The sequence below is a fragment of the Poecile atricapillus genome, chromosome 19 (assembly GCF_030490865.1).
Source record: "Poecile atricapillus isolate bPoeAtr1 chromosome 19, bPoeAtr1.hap1, whole genome shotgun sequence".
Classification (NCBI taxonomy): Eukaryota; Metazoa; Chordata; class Aves; order Passeriformes; family Paridae; genus Poecile; species Poecile atricapillus.
The window spans coordinates 847,609-863,834 of NC_081267.1; the positions used below are offsets into that span (position 1 = coordinate 847,609).

The 16,226-nt window shown below is 39.5% G+C and overlaps 1 protein-coding gene across 1 annotated transcript in view; it reads right to left on the reverse strand.

Moving 5' to 3' along the window:
* Positions 1-140: 140 nt before the first annotated feature.
* The window catches only part of LOC131586318 (importin-4-like), a 32,084-nt gene continuing 15,998 nt past the window's right edge, over positions 141-16,226 (reverse strand). Inside the window, exons 5-15 of the mRNA XM_058853146.1 lie at positions 15,321-15,386; positions 14,943-15,044; positions 13,461-13,544; positions 13,200-13,352; positions 12,281-12,334; positions 11,073-11,182; positions 10,209-10,317; positions 5,856-5,991; positions 4,123-4,236; positions 950-1,042; positions 141-291 (exon numbers count right to left, since the gene is read on the reverse strand). Of these exons, the coding sequence (XP_058709129.1) occupies positions 182-291; positions 950-1,042; positions 4,123-4,236; positions 5,856-5,991; positions 10,209-10,317; positions 11,073-11,182; positions 12,281-12,334; positions 13,200-13,352; positions 13,461-13,544; positions 14,943-15,044; positions 15,321-15,386 (1,131 nt within the window). The 3' untranslated portion in view covers positions 141-181. The remainder of the gene's footprint in view (positions 292-949; positions 1,043-4,122; positions 4,237-5,855; positions 5,992-10,208; positions 10,318-11,072; positions 11,183-12,280; positions 12,335-13,199; positions 13,353-13,460; positions 13,545-14,942; positions 15,045-15,320; positions 15,387-16,226) is intronic.

Below are 16,226 nucleotides of genomic sequence, written 5' to 3' on the forward strand. Positions count from 1 at the left end.
TGGGGAATTTTGGGAGTTTTGAGGAATTTTGGGTTAATTTTGGGGGTTTTTTGGGGGGAATTTTGGGGTTTTTTGGGGTTTTTGGGAATTTTGGGAATTTTGGGGTTTTTTTCGGGAATTTTGGGAATTCTGGGATTTCTGGGATTTCTGGGAATTCCGGGAATTCCGGGAATTGCGTCACTCACCTCACCCTGGTGGCCTCAGGGTCCCCCGGGGCCAGGCCCAGCCCCCGCTCCAGAGCCTCCAGCAGCCCCTCCCCCACCACGGCCGGGCCCAGCGCCGCCAGCACCTCTGGAACCAGTATGGACCAGTATAAACCAGTATGGACCAGTATGGACCAGTATAAACCAGTATAAACCAGTATGGACCAGTATAGACCAGTATGGACCAGTATGGACCAGTATGGACCAGTATGGACCAGTATGGACCAGTATGGACCAGTATAGACCAGTATAAACCAGTATGGACCAGTATAGACCAGTATGGACCAGTATGGACCAGTATGGACCAGTATGGACCAGTATAGACCAGTATGGACCAGTATAGACCAGTATGGACCAGTATAAACCAGTATAAACCAGTATGGACCAGTATGGACCAGTATAGACCAGTATGGACCAGTATAAACCAGTATAACCCAGTACAAACCAGTATGGACCAGTACTCAAAATTCCCCAATTTTTCCCCTTTTTTTCCCCATTTTTCAACCCAAAAAATTCCCAAAAATTCCCCAAAATCTCCTCCCAGTACAAACCAGTCCCTCCCAGTATAAACCAGTATAAACCAGTAACCCCAAACCCCCATTTCCGCCATTTTTAACCCTTTCTTCCCCATTTTTAACCCTTTTTTTCCCCATTTTTTCCCCAAATTTTCCCATTTTTTCCCGTTTTTCCCCCATTTCTCCCCCTCCCAGTCCCTCCCAGTATAAACCAGTACAAACCAGTCTCACCCAGTGCCTGTAACTGGTGGGGTCCCCCCCGGGCCAGGGCGGTGACGGCTCCCAGGGCGGGGGAGGGGAGATCCAGAGTCCCGGAGCTGCAGGCTGGGGAAAGACACGGAAAGTTCCGGAAAAATCCCGGGAAAATTCTGGGAAAAATCTGGGAAAAATTCTGGAAAATTCCAGAAAAATTCCCAGAAATTCCTGGGGAAATTCTGGGGGAAATTCTGGAAAATTCCAGAAAAATCTGGGGAAAATCCTGGAAAGTTCCGGAGAAATCCAGGGGAAATCCAGGAAAATTCCAGGGAAAATTCTGGATAAATCCGGGGAAAGTTCCAGAAAAATCCGGGGAAAACAATCCTGGAAAATTCCGGAAAAATCCTGGAAAAAATCTGGGAAAATTCCAGAAAAATCCTGGGAACGTTCCGGAAAAATCCAGGAAAATTCCAGGAAAATCCGGGGGAAATTCTGGAAAAATCCCAGGAAAAATCCCTGGAAAGTTCCGGAAAAATCTTGGAAAATTCTGGAAAATTCCAGGAAAATTCCAAGAAAATTGCCGGGAAAATTCCGGGGAAAAACCAGGAAAAATCCGGGGAAAATTCTGGAAAAATTCCCAGAAATTCCTGGGAAAATTCTGGGGAAATTCTGGGGAAAATTCCAGAAAAATCCGGGAAAAAATGCGGGAAAAATCCAGGAAAATTCTGGAAAAATCCCAGAGAAAACAATCCGGGAAAATGCCAGAAAAATCCTGGGAAAATTCTGGAAAAATCCGGGAAAAATTTTGGAAAAAAATCCTGGAAAATTCCAGAAAAATCCTGGGAAAAACCCCGGAAAAATCCCAGGAAAAATCCCAGGGAAGTTCCGGAAAAATCCAGGGAAAATCCGGAAAAATTCCAGGAAAATCCGGGGAAAATTCTGGGAAAAATCCAGAAAAATCCCGGGAAAAAATCCTGGAAAATTCTGGAAAAATCCGGGAAAATTCTGGAAAAATTCCCAGAAATTTCTGGAAAAATTCTGGGGAAATTCTGGGAAAATTCCAGGAAATTCTGAGAAAAATCTGGGGGAAATTCTGGGGAAGATTCCGGAAAAATCCGGGAAAATTCCAGGAAAAATTCTGGAAAAATCCCTGGAAAATTCCGGAAAAATCCGGGAAAATTCTGGAAAATTCCAGAAAAATCCCAGGAAAAATCCCTGGAAAGTTCCGGAAAAATCCAGGAAAATTCCTGGGAAAATCCAGAAAAATCCCAGGGAAAATTCCGGGGAAAAACCAGGAAAAATCCGGGCAAAATTCTGGAAAAATCCAGAGAAAATCCAGGAAAATTTCAGGGAAAATTCTGGAAAAATCCCGGGGAAAAATCCGGGAAAGTTCCAGGAAAATCCTGGGAAAATTGCGGAAAAATCCTGGGAAAATCCAGGAAAATTCCAGAAAAATCTGGGGGAAATTCCGGAGAATTCCAGAAAAATCCAGGGAAAAAATCCAGGAAAATTCCGGAAAAATCCGGGAAAAAAATCTGGGAAAAAATCTGGAAAAAAAATCCAGATAAAACTGGGAAAATTCTGGGAAAATCCAAGAAAATTCCAGAAAAATCTTAGAAAGTTCCAGGGAAAATTCAGGAAAATTCACAGAAATTTCTGGGAAATTCTGGAAATTTCTGGGAAAATTCCTGGAAAATTTCAGGAAAGTTTCAAGGAAATTCCAGAAAAATCTGGGAAAATTCCAGAAAATTCTGGAAAATCTGGGAAAAATTTAAGGAAAATTCCGGGAAATTTCTGGAAAATTTTGGGGAAAGTCTGGGAAAATTCCAGAAAATTCTGAGGAAAATCTGGGGAAAATCTGAAAAATTTTGGGAAATTCCAAAAAAATCTGGAAAATTTTGGAAAAATCCAGGAAAAATTCCTGGAAAATTCCAAAAAAAACGGGGAAAATTCCAAGGAAAATCTGGAAAATTCTGGGGAAAATTGGAAATTTTAGGGGGAATTTTTGGGGGTTTTTTTTGGGTGATTTTGGGGCATTTCCAGTGATTTTTGGGGTGTTTTTAGGTGGTTTTTTTGGTGTTTTTTGGGTGATTTTTGGGTGATTTTTGGGTGTTTTTCAGTATTTTTTGGATATTTTTTGGTTGTTTTCAGAGTTTTTTGGGGGTATTTTTCGGGTGTTTTTGGGGTGTTTTGGGTGATTTTGAGGTGTTTCTTGGGTGATTTTTGGGTGTTTTTTTGGGGTATTTTTTGGGTATTTTTGGTGGTTTTTTGGGGCATTTTTAGGTATTTTTGGGGTATTTTAGGGGTGTTTTTTGGTTGTTTTTGGGGTGTTTTTTTGGGTGGTTTTTTGGTGGTTTTTGGGTGGTTTTTTGGGTGTTTTTTGGGTTGTTTCAGGTGTTTTTTGGGTGTTTTTTGGTATTTTTTTGTATTTTTTGGTTGTTTTTGGGTTGTTTTTAGGTAGTTTTTTTGGTGTTCTTTTGGGGTATTTTTCGGGTGTTTTTGGGTATTTTTTCGGTTTTTTCTGGTGTTTTTTGGGGTATTTTTGGGGCATTTCAGGTGTTTTTTGGGTGTTTTTCGGTATTTTATGGCTGTTTTTGGGCTGTTTCAGGTGTTTTTTGGGTGTTTCTGGGTGTTTTTGGGGTGTTTTAGATATTTTTTAGGTGTTTTTGGGGTATTTTTGGGTTGTTTTGGGTGTTTTTTGGGTGTTTTTGGGGCATTTCAGGTGTTTTTCGTGTGATTTTTGGGTGTTTTTTGGGTGTTTTTTGGGTGGTTTTGGGTGTTTTTTGGGTGTTTTTCGGTATTTTTTGGGTATTTTCTTGTTGTTTTCGGGGTGTTTTTGGGGGTGTTTTGGGTGGGTTTTTTGGTGGTTTTTTCCTGGTGTTTTTGGGGCATTTCAGGTGTTTTTTGGGTGATTTTTCGGTGGTTTTTGGATATTTTTTGGTTGTTTTCAGAGTTTTTTGGGGGTATTTTTCGGGTGTTTATGGAGTGTTTTGGGGTTTTTTGGGTGTTTTTGGGGTGTTTTGGGGTTTTTTGGGTGAATTTCAGGATTTTTTGGGGTTTTTTGGGTGTTTTGGGTGATTTTTCGGGTGGTTTTGGGTTGTTTCAGGTGTTTTTTGGGTGATTTTCGGTGTTTTTTGGTTATTTTTTGGTGGTTTTTTGGGTATTTTTGGGTTGTTTCAGGTGTTTTTGGGCTGTTTTTTGGCTCTCACCCAGCGTGTGCAGCGCGCTCAGCGCCAGCTCCCGGCTCCGCTCCGGCTCCGACGCCTCCAAAGCTCCCAAAATCCTGGGAATCACCTGGGGCAGCCAGGGCTGCACCCCCTCCCCTGCCCAGCCCCAAAAAACCACAAATTCACCCCAAAATCCCAGCCCAAATCCAACATTTCCCCAAAATCCCCAAAATTCCCAAAAATTCCCCAAAATTCCCAGGATTTTACCCCAAAAATCCCCATTTTTCACCCCAAATCCTTCAAAATTCACAAATTTCCCCCATTTTTTCCCAAAATTCCAAGATTTTAATCCCAAATCCTTTAAATTTCCTCAACTTTCCCCAAAATTCCCCAGAATTCCCAAAAATTCCCTGGGTTTTATCCCAAAAATTCCAAAATTTTCCCCCAAATCCTTCAAAATTCACAAATTTTCCCCATTTTTTCCCAAATTCTCTCAATTTAATCCTAAAATTCCCAACATTTCCCCAAAATTCCCAAAAATCCCAGGATTTTACCCCAAAAATCCCCATTTTTCTCCCCAAATACTTCAAAATTCTGAATTTTTCCCCATTTTTTCCCAAAATTTCAAGATTTTAACCCAAAATCCTTCAAATTTCCCCAATTTCCCAAAAATTCTCAAAATTCCCAAAAATTCCCCAAAATTCCCTGAATTTTATCCCCAAAATCTCAATTTTTCACCCCAAATCCTTAAAATTTCCCAATTTTTCCCCTTTTTTTCCCAAAATTCCAAGATTTTCACCCAAAATCCTTCAAATTTCCCAACATTTCCCCAAAATTCCCAAAAATTCCCAGGATTTTACCCCAAAAAATCCAAATTTTCACCCCAAATCCTTTAAATTTCCCAATTTTTCCCCATTTTTTCCCAAAATTCCAAGATTTTAACCCAAAATCCTTCAAATTTCCCCAATTTCCCAAAAATTCCCAAAAATTCCCAAAAATTCCCAGAAATTCCCAGGATTTTACCCCAGAAATTCAAAATTTTCACCCCAAATCCTTCATATTTCCCAAATTTCCCCCTTTTTTTCCCAAAATTCCAAGATTTTAATCCCAAATCCTTTAAATTTCCTCAACTTTCCCCAAAATTCCCCAGAATTCCCAAAAATTTTTTCCCCCAAAATTCCCATTTTTTTCCCCCAAAATTCCCATTTTTTTTCCCAAAATTCCCAATTTTCCCCCAAAATTCCCATTTTTTTTCCCAAAATTCCCATTTTTCCCCAAAATTCCCATTTTTTCCCCCAAAATTCCCATTTTTTTCCCCAAAATTCCCAATTTTCCCCAGAAATTCCCATTTTTCCCCCAAAATTCCCATTTTTTCCCCCAAAATTCCCTTTTTTTTTTCCAAAATTCCCATTTTTCCCCAAAAATTCCCATTTTTCCCCCAAAATTCCCCTTTTTTTTCCCAAAATTCCCATTTTTTCTCCCAAAATTCCCATTTTTTTCCCAAAATTCCCATTTTTCCCCCAAAATTCCCAAATTTCCCCCCAAAATTCCCATTTTTTCCCCAAAATTCCCATTTTTCCCCCAAAATTCCCATTTTTTTCCCAAAATTCCCAATTTTCCCCCAAAATTCCCATTTTTCCCCCAAAATTCCCAAATTTCCTCCAAAATTCCCATTTTTCCCCCAAAATTCCCATTTTTCCCCAAAATTCCCATTTTTTCCCCAAAATTCCCATTTTTTTCCCAAAATTCCCGTTTTTCCCCCCGGAATTCCTCACCCAGCGCCTCCAGCAGCGTCTCCAGCACGAACCAGGATTTGGGGTCGGGATTTGGGGAATTTTGGGAATTCTGGGAGCCCCAAAATTCCCCCAAAATCCTCGGGAGGGCCTCGGCCGCCACCTGAGCCAGCTCGGGCTGCTCCCAGTATAAACCAGTACGGACCAGTAAGGGAGGGGAGGGGAAAATAGAGTGGAATGTTCCCAAAATTCCACCCCAAAAAATTCCCAAAATTCCCAAAATTCCCCTCAAAAAATTCCCAAAATTCCCAAAATTTCACCCCAAAATTTCCCAAAATTCCCAGAATTCCACCCAAAATAATCCCAAAATTCCACCCCAAAAATTCCCAAAATTTCACCCCCAAAATTCCCAAAATTTCACCCCAAAAATTCCAAAATTTCCTGAAAAATTCCCAAAATTTTCCCAAAATCCCCCTCAAAAAATTCCAAAAAATTTTCCCCCCAAAAAGTCCCAAAATCACCCCAAAATTCCCAAAATTTCACCCAAAAAATTCCCAAAATTCCACCCCAAAAATTCCCAAAATTTCACCCCAAAAATTCCAGAATTTCCTCCAAAAATTCCCAAAATTCCCCCAAAAATTCCCAAAATTTCACCCAAAAAATTCCCAAAATTCCACCCAAAAAATTCCCAAAATTTCCTTCAAAAATTCCCAAAATTTCACCCCAAAATATTCCAAAAATTCCCAAAATTCCACCCCCAAAATTCCCAAAATTTCCACCCAAAAATTCCCAAAATTCCCCCAAAAATTCCCCAAAATTTCACACCAAAATATTCCAAAAATTCCTCCAAAAATTCCCAAAATTTCACCCCAAAAATTCCCAAAATTCCACCCAAAAATTCCCAAAATTTCACCCCAAAAATTCCAAAATTTCCCAAAATTCCCCTCAAAAAATTCCCAAAATTCCCAAAATTCCACCCCAAAAAATTCCCAAAATTCCCAAAATTTCACCCCAAAATATTCCAAAAATTCCCAGAATTTCACCCCAAAAATTCCCAAAATTTCACCCCAAAAATTCCAAAATTTCCTCCAAAAATTCCCAAAATTTCACCCCAAAATATTCCCAAAATTCCCAAAAATCCACCCAAAAAATTCCCCAAATTTCACCCCAAAAATTCCCAAAATTTCACCCCAAAAATTCCAAAATTTCCTCCAAAAATTCCCAAAATTTCCTCCAAAAAATTCCCAAAATTCCACCCCAAAAATTCCAAAATTTCCTGAAAAATTCCCAAAATTCCCCCAAAAATTCCCAAAATTTCACCCAAAAAATTCCCAAAATTCCACCCCAAAATATTCCAAAAATTCCCAAAATTCCACCCCAAAAATTCCCAAAATTCCACCCCAAAATATTCCAAAATTTCCTCCAAAAATTCCCAAAATTTCACCCTAAAATATTCCAAAAATTCCCAAAATTCCACCCCAAAAATTCCCAAAATTTCCTCCTGAAAATTCCCAAAATTCCCCCAAAAATTCCCCAAAATTTCACACCAAAATATTCCAAAAATTCCTCCAAAAATTCCCAAAATTTCCCCAAAATCCCCCTCAAAAAATTCCAAAAAAATTTCCCCCAAAAAAGTCCCAAAATCACCCCCAAAAAAATTCCCAAAATTTCCTCCTGAAAATTCCCAAAATTTCACCCTAAAAATTCCCAAAATTCCCCCAAAATCCCCCTCAAAAAATTCCAAAAATTTTTCCCAAAAAAGTCCCAAAATCACCCCCAAAAATTCCCCAAATTTCCCCAAAATATTCCCAAAATTCCCCCCAAAATTCCCCAAATTTTACCCCAAAAATCCCAAAATTCCACCCAAAAAATTCCCAAAATTCCACCCCAAAAATTCCAAAATTTCCTGAAAAAATCCCAAAATTCCCCCAAAAATTCCCAAAATTTCACCCCAAAAATCCCAAAATTTCACCCCAAAATTCCCCAAATTCCCTCCAAAAATTCCCAAAATTCTCCTCAAAAAATTCCAAAAATTTCCTCCCAAAACTGCCCAAATTTTCCCCAAAATATGCCCAAAAATCCCTCTAAAAATTCCCAAAATTTGTCCCCAAAAATGCCCAAAAATTTTCCCCCAAAAATCCCAAAATTTCCCCAAAAAATCCAAAAATTCCTCCCCCAAAATTCCCCAAAAAATTCCCCAAATTTCACCCCAAAAATTCCAAAAATTTTCCCCCAAAATTCCCAAAATTTCCTCCAAAAATTCCAAAATTTCCCCAAAAAATTCCCAAAATTTCACCCCAAAAATTCCAAAAATTCCCCCAAAAATTCCCAAAATTCCCCCAAAAATTCCCTAAATTTCACCCCAAAAATTCCAAAATTTCCTGAAAAAATCCCAAAATTCCACCCAAAAAATTCCCCAAATTTCACCCCAAAAATTCCCAAAATTTCACCCCAAAAAATCCCAAAATTTCACCCCAAAAATTCCAAAAATTTTCCTTAAAAGTCCCAAATTTTCCCCAAAATATTCCCAAAATTTCCATCAAAAAATTCCCAAAATTTTCCCTCCAAAAATTCCCAAAATTCCCCCAAAAATTCCCAAAATTCCACCAAAATATTCCCAAAATCACCCCAAAAAATTCCCAAAATTTCCTCCAAAAATTCCCAAAATTCCACTTAAAAAATTCCAAAATTTCCTGAAAAAATTCCCAAAATTTCTCCCAAAAGATCCCAAAAATTTCCTCCCCAAAATGCCCAAATTTTCCCCAAAAATTCCCAAATTTCTTCCCAAAAAAATTCCCAAAATTCCCTCCTGAAAATTCCCAAAATTTCCCCAAAAAATCCCAAAATTCCCCCAAGAAACTTCCCCCAAAATTCCCCAAATTCCCTCCAAAAATTCCCAAAATCCCCCTCAAAAAATTCCAAAAAATTTCCTCCCAAAACTTCCCAAAATTTCTCCCAAAATGTTCCCAAAATTCCCTCAAAGTTCTCCAAAAAATTCCTTAAAAATTCCCAAAAAATTCCTTAAAAATTCCCTCAAAATTCCTTAAAAATTCCCTCAAAATTCCTTAAAAATTCCATAAAAATTCCTCAAAAATTCCCTGAAAAATTCCCAAAAAATTCCTTAAAAATTCCCTCAAAATTCCTTAAAAATTCCCTCAAAATTCCTCAAAAATTCCCTCAAAATTCCTTAAAAATTCCATAAAAATTCCTCAAAAATTCCCTCAAAATTCCCTCAAAAATTCCCACAAAATTCCTTAAAAAATTCCTTAAAAATTCCCTCAAAATTCCTCAAAAATTCCCTCAAAATTCCTCAAAAATTCCCTCAAAATTCCCTCAAAAATTCCGTCAAAATTCCTTAAAAATTCCATAAAAATTCCCTAAAAATCCCTCAAAAATTCCCTCAAAATTCCTTAAAAAATTCCTTAAAAATTCCCTCAAAAATTCCATAAAAATTCCATAAAAATCCCTTAAAAATTCCCTCAAAATTCCTCAAAAATTCCCAAAAATTCCTTAAAAATTCCCTCAAAAATTCCATAAAAATCCCTTAAAATTCCCTAAAAATTCCTTAAAAATTCCCTCAAAATTCCTTAAAAATTCCCTCAAAATTCCTCAAAAATTCCCAAAAATTCCTTAAAAATTCCCTCAAAAATTCCATAAAAATCCCTTAAAATTCCCTAAAAATCCCTCAAAAAATCCCTCAAAATTCCTCAAAAATTCCCTCAAAATTCCTCAAAAATTTCCAAAAAATTCCTTAAAAATTCCCTCAAAATTCCTTAAAAATTCCTTCAAAATTCCTCAAAAATTCCCTCAAAATTCCTTAAAAATCCCTCAAAAATTCCCTCAAAATTCCTTAAAAATTCCATAAAAATTCCTCAAAAATTCCCTCAAAATTCCTTAAAAATTCCCAAAAAATTCCTTAAAAATTCCTTTAAAATTCCATAAAAATCCCTTAAAATTCCCTAAAAATTCCCTGAAAAATTCCTTAAAAATTCCCTCAAAATCCCTCAAAAATTCCCTCAAAATTCCTTAAAAATACCATAAAAATCCCTTAAAAATCCCTTAAAATTCCCTAAAAATTCCCTGAAAAATTCCTTAAAAATTCCTTAAAAATTCCTTAAAAATTCCCTAAAAATTCCTCAAAAAATTCCCTCAAAATTCCTTAAAAATTCCCTAAAAATTCCATAAAAATCCCTTAAAATTCCCTAAAAATTCCCTGAAAAATTCCTTAAAAAAATTCCCTCCAAATTCCTCCAAAATTTTCCCAAAATTCCCTCGAAACTCCCCAAAAATTCCCCCAAAAAATCGTCAAAACCCCTCCCAGTCCCTTCCCAGTATAAACCAGTACAAACCAGTACAAACCAGTATAAACCAGTATAAACCAGTACAAACCAGTACCTGCAGCTGCTCCCTCAGCTCCCTCAGCGCCGCCGCCGCCGCCCCCCTGACGGCGCCGTCGGGGTCTCCCAGGCCCCCCCGCAGGGCCCCCAGCACCGGGGCCAGGAACCTGCACCAGTATAAACCAGTATGGACCAGTATGGACCAGTATAGACCAGTATGGACCAGTATAAACCAGTATGGACCAGTATGGACCAGTATAAACCAGTATGGACCAGTATAAACCAGTATGGACCAGTATGGACCAGTGTAAACCAGTATGGACCAGTATGGACCAGTATAGACCAGTATAAACCAGTATGGACCAGTATGGACCAGTATGGACCAGTATAAACCAGTATGGACCAGTATGGGCCAGTATAGACCAGTATGGACCAGTATAAACCAGTATAAACCAGTATGGACCAGTATGGACCAGTATAAACCAGTATAAACCAGTATAAACCACTCCCAGAGGAACCATAAGCCCCGCCCCCTTTTCCGGGTTAAGCCCCGCCCACAACCCATAAAAGGCTTTAAGCCCCGCCCATTTTCCCCATATAAGGGCATAAACCCCGCCCCGTACTGAAGCCCCGCCCATTTTTCCCATATAAGGGCACAAACCCCGCCCATTTTCCCCATATAAGGACAAAACCCCGCCCATTTTTCCCATATAAGGGCACAAACCCCGCCCCCGCGCCGAAGCCCCGCCCATTTTTCCCCATATAAGGGCAAAACCCCGCCCATTTTCCCCATATAAGGGCATAAACCCCGCCCCCGCAGCGAAGCCCCGCCCATTTTTTCCATATAAGGGCACAACCCCCGCCCCCGCGCTGAAGCCCCGCCCATTTTTCCCATATAAGGGCATTGGCCACGCCCCCTCACCGCTGCCGCAGGGCGGCGCCGCAGCCGCGCGCCAGCGCCGCCAGCGCCAACAGCGCCCCCTTGCGGCCGCCGGCGGAACCGCCCCGGCCCGGCCCCTCCAGCAACGGCAACTTCCGGGTTCGGCCCGACCCCAAAACCGCCGGATTTTCACCCAAAAAACGGGCGGGGGGGAGGGGGGAGAGGGGGGAGGGGGAGCGGAGAGTGAGGGAGAGGAGGGAAAAGGGAAAAAAGCCGGGGAAAAACGGGAGGAGAGAGCGGGAATTAGCGAAAAACGGCTGAGAACGCAGGAAAAGCGGCAGGAAACGCAGCAAAATTGGTACAAAATGCACCGAAATCGGCGGAAATTGCACCAAAATCGCGGCTAAAGAACATCAAATTCACTAAAAATTCCGGTTTTTCCACCCAAAAAATGAAAATTTGAAAATTCCAGGGTTTTTTTCCCGGATTTTTCCAGGTTTTCCATGAGGAAGGTCCTGGAAGGTCGCTAAGGAAAAGTCGTGGTTAAAAATAAATAGAATTTGAATAAAAGTGAGGGAAAAATCATCGAATTTTTCCAAGTTTTGGTGAATTGCAACCAAAATTTGCGATTTTTGGGCGTCCTGACCCCAAAATTTCCAAAATTCGCCTCAGGAGTTACGAAATGACCTCAAAAGGTCCTGAAAGGGCGGGAAAAAAAAATCTAAAAATTCGTGAAGAAATTTTTTATAAAATAAAAAAAATTCGATAAAAATGTCAAAAAAATTTTTCCCCCAAATTCCCAAATCCCTCAAGGAAATCCTGAACCCAAAATCCTTAAAATTCCACCCAAAATTCCCCTCAGGATCTCTGAAATTCCTGCTCAAAAAAGGTCCTGGAAGGTCAAAAACCCCTCAGTGAAAATTGAAAAAAAATTCTGAAAAAAAATATTAAAAAATCAAAAAAATTCCAAAAAAATTCCAAAAAAATTCCAAAAAAATTCCCAATTTTTTCAATCCAACCCCAACCCCAAAATCTCCCCAATTCTCCCCAAAATTCCCCTCAGGTTTCTCCAAATTCTTCCCCAAAAAAGTCCTAAAAGGACGTAAAAAAAATCATAAAATTCCTCAAAAAAAAACTTTAAAAAACCGGGAAAAATTCCCAAAATTCCCTAAAAATTCCCAAAAGTTTCCAAAATCTCCAAATTCCCGAAAATTCCCTCAAAAAATTCCCATTTTTCCCTCAAAACTCACCACTTCTTTCAGCAGCTTTTCCGGGGGCAGCCCCTGAGCCAGAGCGTCCAAAGCCTGAGGGGAACAAAATTGGGTCAAAAACTCCCAAATTTGGGCAAAATTCCCCCCAAAATTTGGGAATTTCTCCCTGAATTTGGTGAATCTGAAAAAAAAAATGGAAAAACAGCAAAAAAATTGGGAAAATTGGCACTAAAATGGTGAAATTTGGGCTTAAAATTGGTTTAAATTTTGATTAAAAATGGAGATTTTTGGGAAAAATGAGATTTTCAGGAAAATTTGGGGGATTTTGGGGTAAAATGGTGGAAATTTGGGGAAAACTCCCCTGGAAAAAGGGGGAATTTTGAATGAATTGGATGGAAATTGGTGAAAAGTGGGAAAATTCCCCAAAAAATGGGAAAATTTAAAAAAAAACAGGGAAAAAAGCAAAAAAATCGGGAAATTTGGAAAAAATGGGAAAAAATGAAATAATTTGGGAAAAATCTCTAAAAATTCATCCTAAAGTGATCAAAATGAGGCAAAATTGGGAAAAATCCCCAAAATTCCAACAGAAATCCCCAAAATTCACCCAAAATTCTGCAAAATTTGGGAAAATTCACAATAAAATGGGAAAAATCCCCAAAATTCACCCAAAACTTTGCAAAACTGGGGAAAATTCCCAATAAAATGGGAAAAATCCTCAAAATTCACCCAAAAATCTGTGAAATTTGGGAAAATTCCCAATAAAATGGGAAAAATCACCAAAATTCACCCAAAAATCTGTGAAATTTGGGAAAATTCCCAATAAAATGGGAAAAATCCCCAAAATTCCAACAAAAAACGTGGAAAAATTCCAAATAAAAAGGGGAAAAACGCCAGGATTTTGGGAATTTTTTTTGGATTTTTTTGGGGAATTTTTTGGGAATTTTTTGGGAATTCTGACCTGGGCGGCGGCGTGGCGGGGGCAGGGCCCCTGTCCTCCTTCATCCTCATCCCAAATTTCCTCGGGATCGGGATTTTCCGGGCGGATTTCGGCGCAAAGAGGGACCAGGAGCCCCCTGAGGACCAGAGGGAGGAGGTTCCCTCGGAGCAAAGCCTGCACCAGTAAAAACCAGTAAGAACCAGTATGAAAACCAGCGGGTTTTGAGGGTTGTTAGGAGTGCCAAGGTCCCTCCCAGTATAAACCAGTGGCTCCCAGTCTCACCCTGGGTCTCTTCTGGGCCAGGAAGGTCACGGTGGCCAGCGCACGAACCCGCACGGCGTCGCCCCTGCACTCGTCCCCGGCCACCTGAGGGTGAAATCCCAGCTGGGGAGTCCCAAAAAATCCTCCAGGGGGAATTCCCAAAAAAATCCCCGGGAATCGCCCCAAAATCCTGGGAATGGGTGCCCCTAAATTCCCATTGATTTCAATGGGTAGACCTGGTGTCCCTCCAATCCCATTGGTTTCAATGGGTAGACCTGATGTCCGTTTTATCCCATTGATTTCAATGGGTAGACCTGGTGTCCAAAAATTCCCATTGACTTCAATGGGTAGACCTGGTGTCCAATTTCCCCCATTAACTTCAATGGGTAGACCTGATGTCTCTCAATTCCCATTGACTTCAATGGGTAGACCTGGTGTCCAATAATCCCCATTCATTTCAATAGGTAGACCTGGTGTCCCATTTCTCCCATTGACTTCAATGGGTAGACCTGGTGTCCAATGATCCTCATTGATTTCAATGGGTAGACCTGGTGTCCCATTTCTCCCATTGACTTTAATGGGTAGACCTGGTGTCCCTCCAATCCCATTGATTTCAATGGGTAGACCTGGTGTCTCTTCAATCCCCATTGGTTTCAATGGGTAGACTTGGTGTATCCAATGATCCCCATTGACTTTAATGGGTAGACCTGGTGTTCGATTTCTCCCATTGCTTTCAATGGGTAGACCTGGTGTCTCTCAATTCCCATTGACTTTAATGGGTAGACCTGGTGTCCAATGATCCCCATTCACTTTAATGGGTAGACCTGATGTCCCATTTCTCCCATGGACTTCAATGGGTAGACCTGGTGTCCAATGATCCTCATTGATTTCAATGGGTAGACCTGGTGTCCAATGATCCCCATTGACTTTAATGGGTAGACCTGGTGTCGAATGATCCCCATTGACTTTAATGGGTAGACCTGGTGTCCCAATGATCCCCATTGATTTCAATGGGTAGACCTGGTGTCCAATGATCCCCATTCATTTCAATGGGTAGACCTGGTGTCCCATTTCTCCCATTGACTTTAATGGGTAGACCTGATGTCCCTCTAATCCCATTGACTTCAATGGGTAGACCTGGTGTCCAATGCTCCCCATTAACTTCAATGGGTAGACCTGGTGTCCAATGATTCCCATTCATTTCAATGGGTAGACCTGGTGTCCCATTTCTCCCATTGAGTTCAATGGGTAGACCTGATGTCCAATGATCCCCATTCATTTCAATGGGTAGACCTGGTGTCCAATGATTCCCATTCATTTCAATGGGTAGACCTGGTGTCCCTCAATCCCCATTTATTTCAATGGGTAGACCTGGTGTCCAATGCTCCCCATTCATTTCAATGGGTAGACCTGGTGTCCCACTCCCATTTTGGGTTAAAAACCCCAAATTTTGGCTAAAATTTCCCAAATTTTGACTCCAAACCCTCCATTTTTGGCATTTACCTGCAGGCAAAGCTCCAGCATGGGCCTCAGGTGCGGGATCAGGGATTCAGGATTGGCTTCCAAGAATTCATCCAGGACTTCCAGAGCGTCGGCGCCGCGATCCTGGAGCGGAAATCGCCAGAATTTCCCAAAATTTCCTCGTTTTAACCCCAAATTTTCCCAAAATATCCCCAAATTTTCACCTCAACTTTTCCCTCCAAATTCCTCCTTTTTAGCCCCAAATTTTTTCCTTGGATTTTTCCCAAATTTTGATTTTTTTTAAATTTTTTTTGAATTTTTTTGGAATTTTTTGGATTTTTTATTTTAATTTTTTTTTATTTTTACCAATTTTTTTCCCATTTTTTCCCAAATCTTTCCGGTTTTTTCCCAAAAATTTACCTCATCCATGTTCAGGAGGTCCTGGAGAGCCTGGAGGATTTCAGGGACCAGAGATTGAAGGAATTTCTAGGAAAAAAAATGGGAAAATTTGGGTTAAAAAATGAGGAAAAAAAAAGGGTTCAAAACTCCCCAAAATTGGGGATTCAGCCTCAAAAATTCCCATTTTTTTCCAGCTGGAAATTCCTGGTTTTTTCCCCCAAAATTCCCATCTTTTTCCCCCAAAATTCACATTTTTTTCTCCCAAAATTCTTAATTTTTTCCCTCCAAAATTCCAATTTTTTCCCCAAAAATTCCTATTTTTTAACCCAAAATTCCCATTTTTTTAACCCAAAATTCTGAATTTTTTCCCCCAAAAATTCACATTTTTTAACCCAAAATTCCCATTTTTCCCAAAAAATCCCCATTTTTTCCCAAAAAAAATTCCCAATTTTTCTCCAGAAAATTCTCATTTTTTAACCAAAATTCCCATTTTTTCCCCTAAAATTCCCTTTTTTTTTAACCCCAAAATTCCCATTTTTTCCCCCAAAATTCCCATTTTTTTCATCCTTTCCTGATTTTTGGGTCAAAAAATCCAAATTCTGGGTTAAAAATGACAAATCTTGAGTAAAACCTCAAATTTTTGGTCAAAAACCCCAAATTTTGTGCCGAAAATCCAAATTTTGGGTCAAAAAATCCAAATTTTGGGTAAAAAAATTCGAGTTTTGGGTCAAAAAATTCAAATTTTGGGTCAAAAAATTTGAATTTTGGGTCAAAACCCACAAATTTTGGGTCAAAAAATTCAAATTTTGGGTCAAAAAATTCCAATTTTCGGTTAAGAAATTCAAATTTTGGGTCAAAGAATCCGAATTTTGCATTAAAAAATCCAAATTTTGAGCCAAAAAATTCGAATTTTGGGCCAAAACCCTT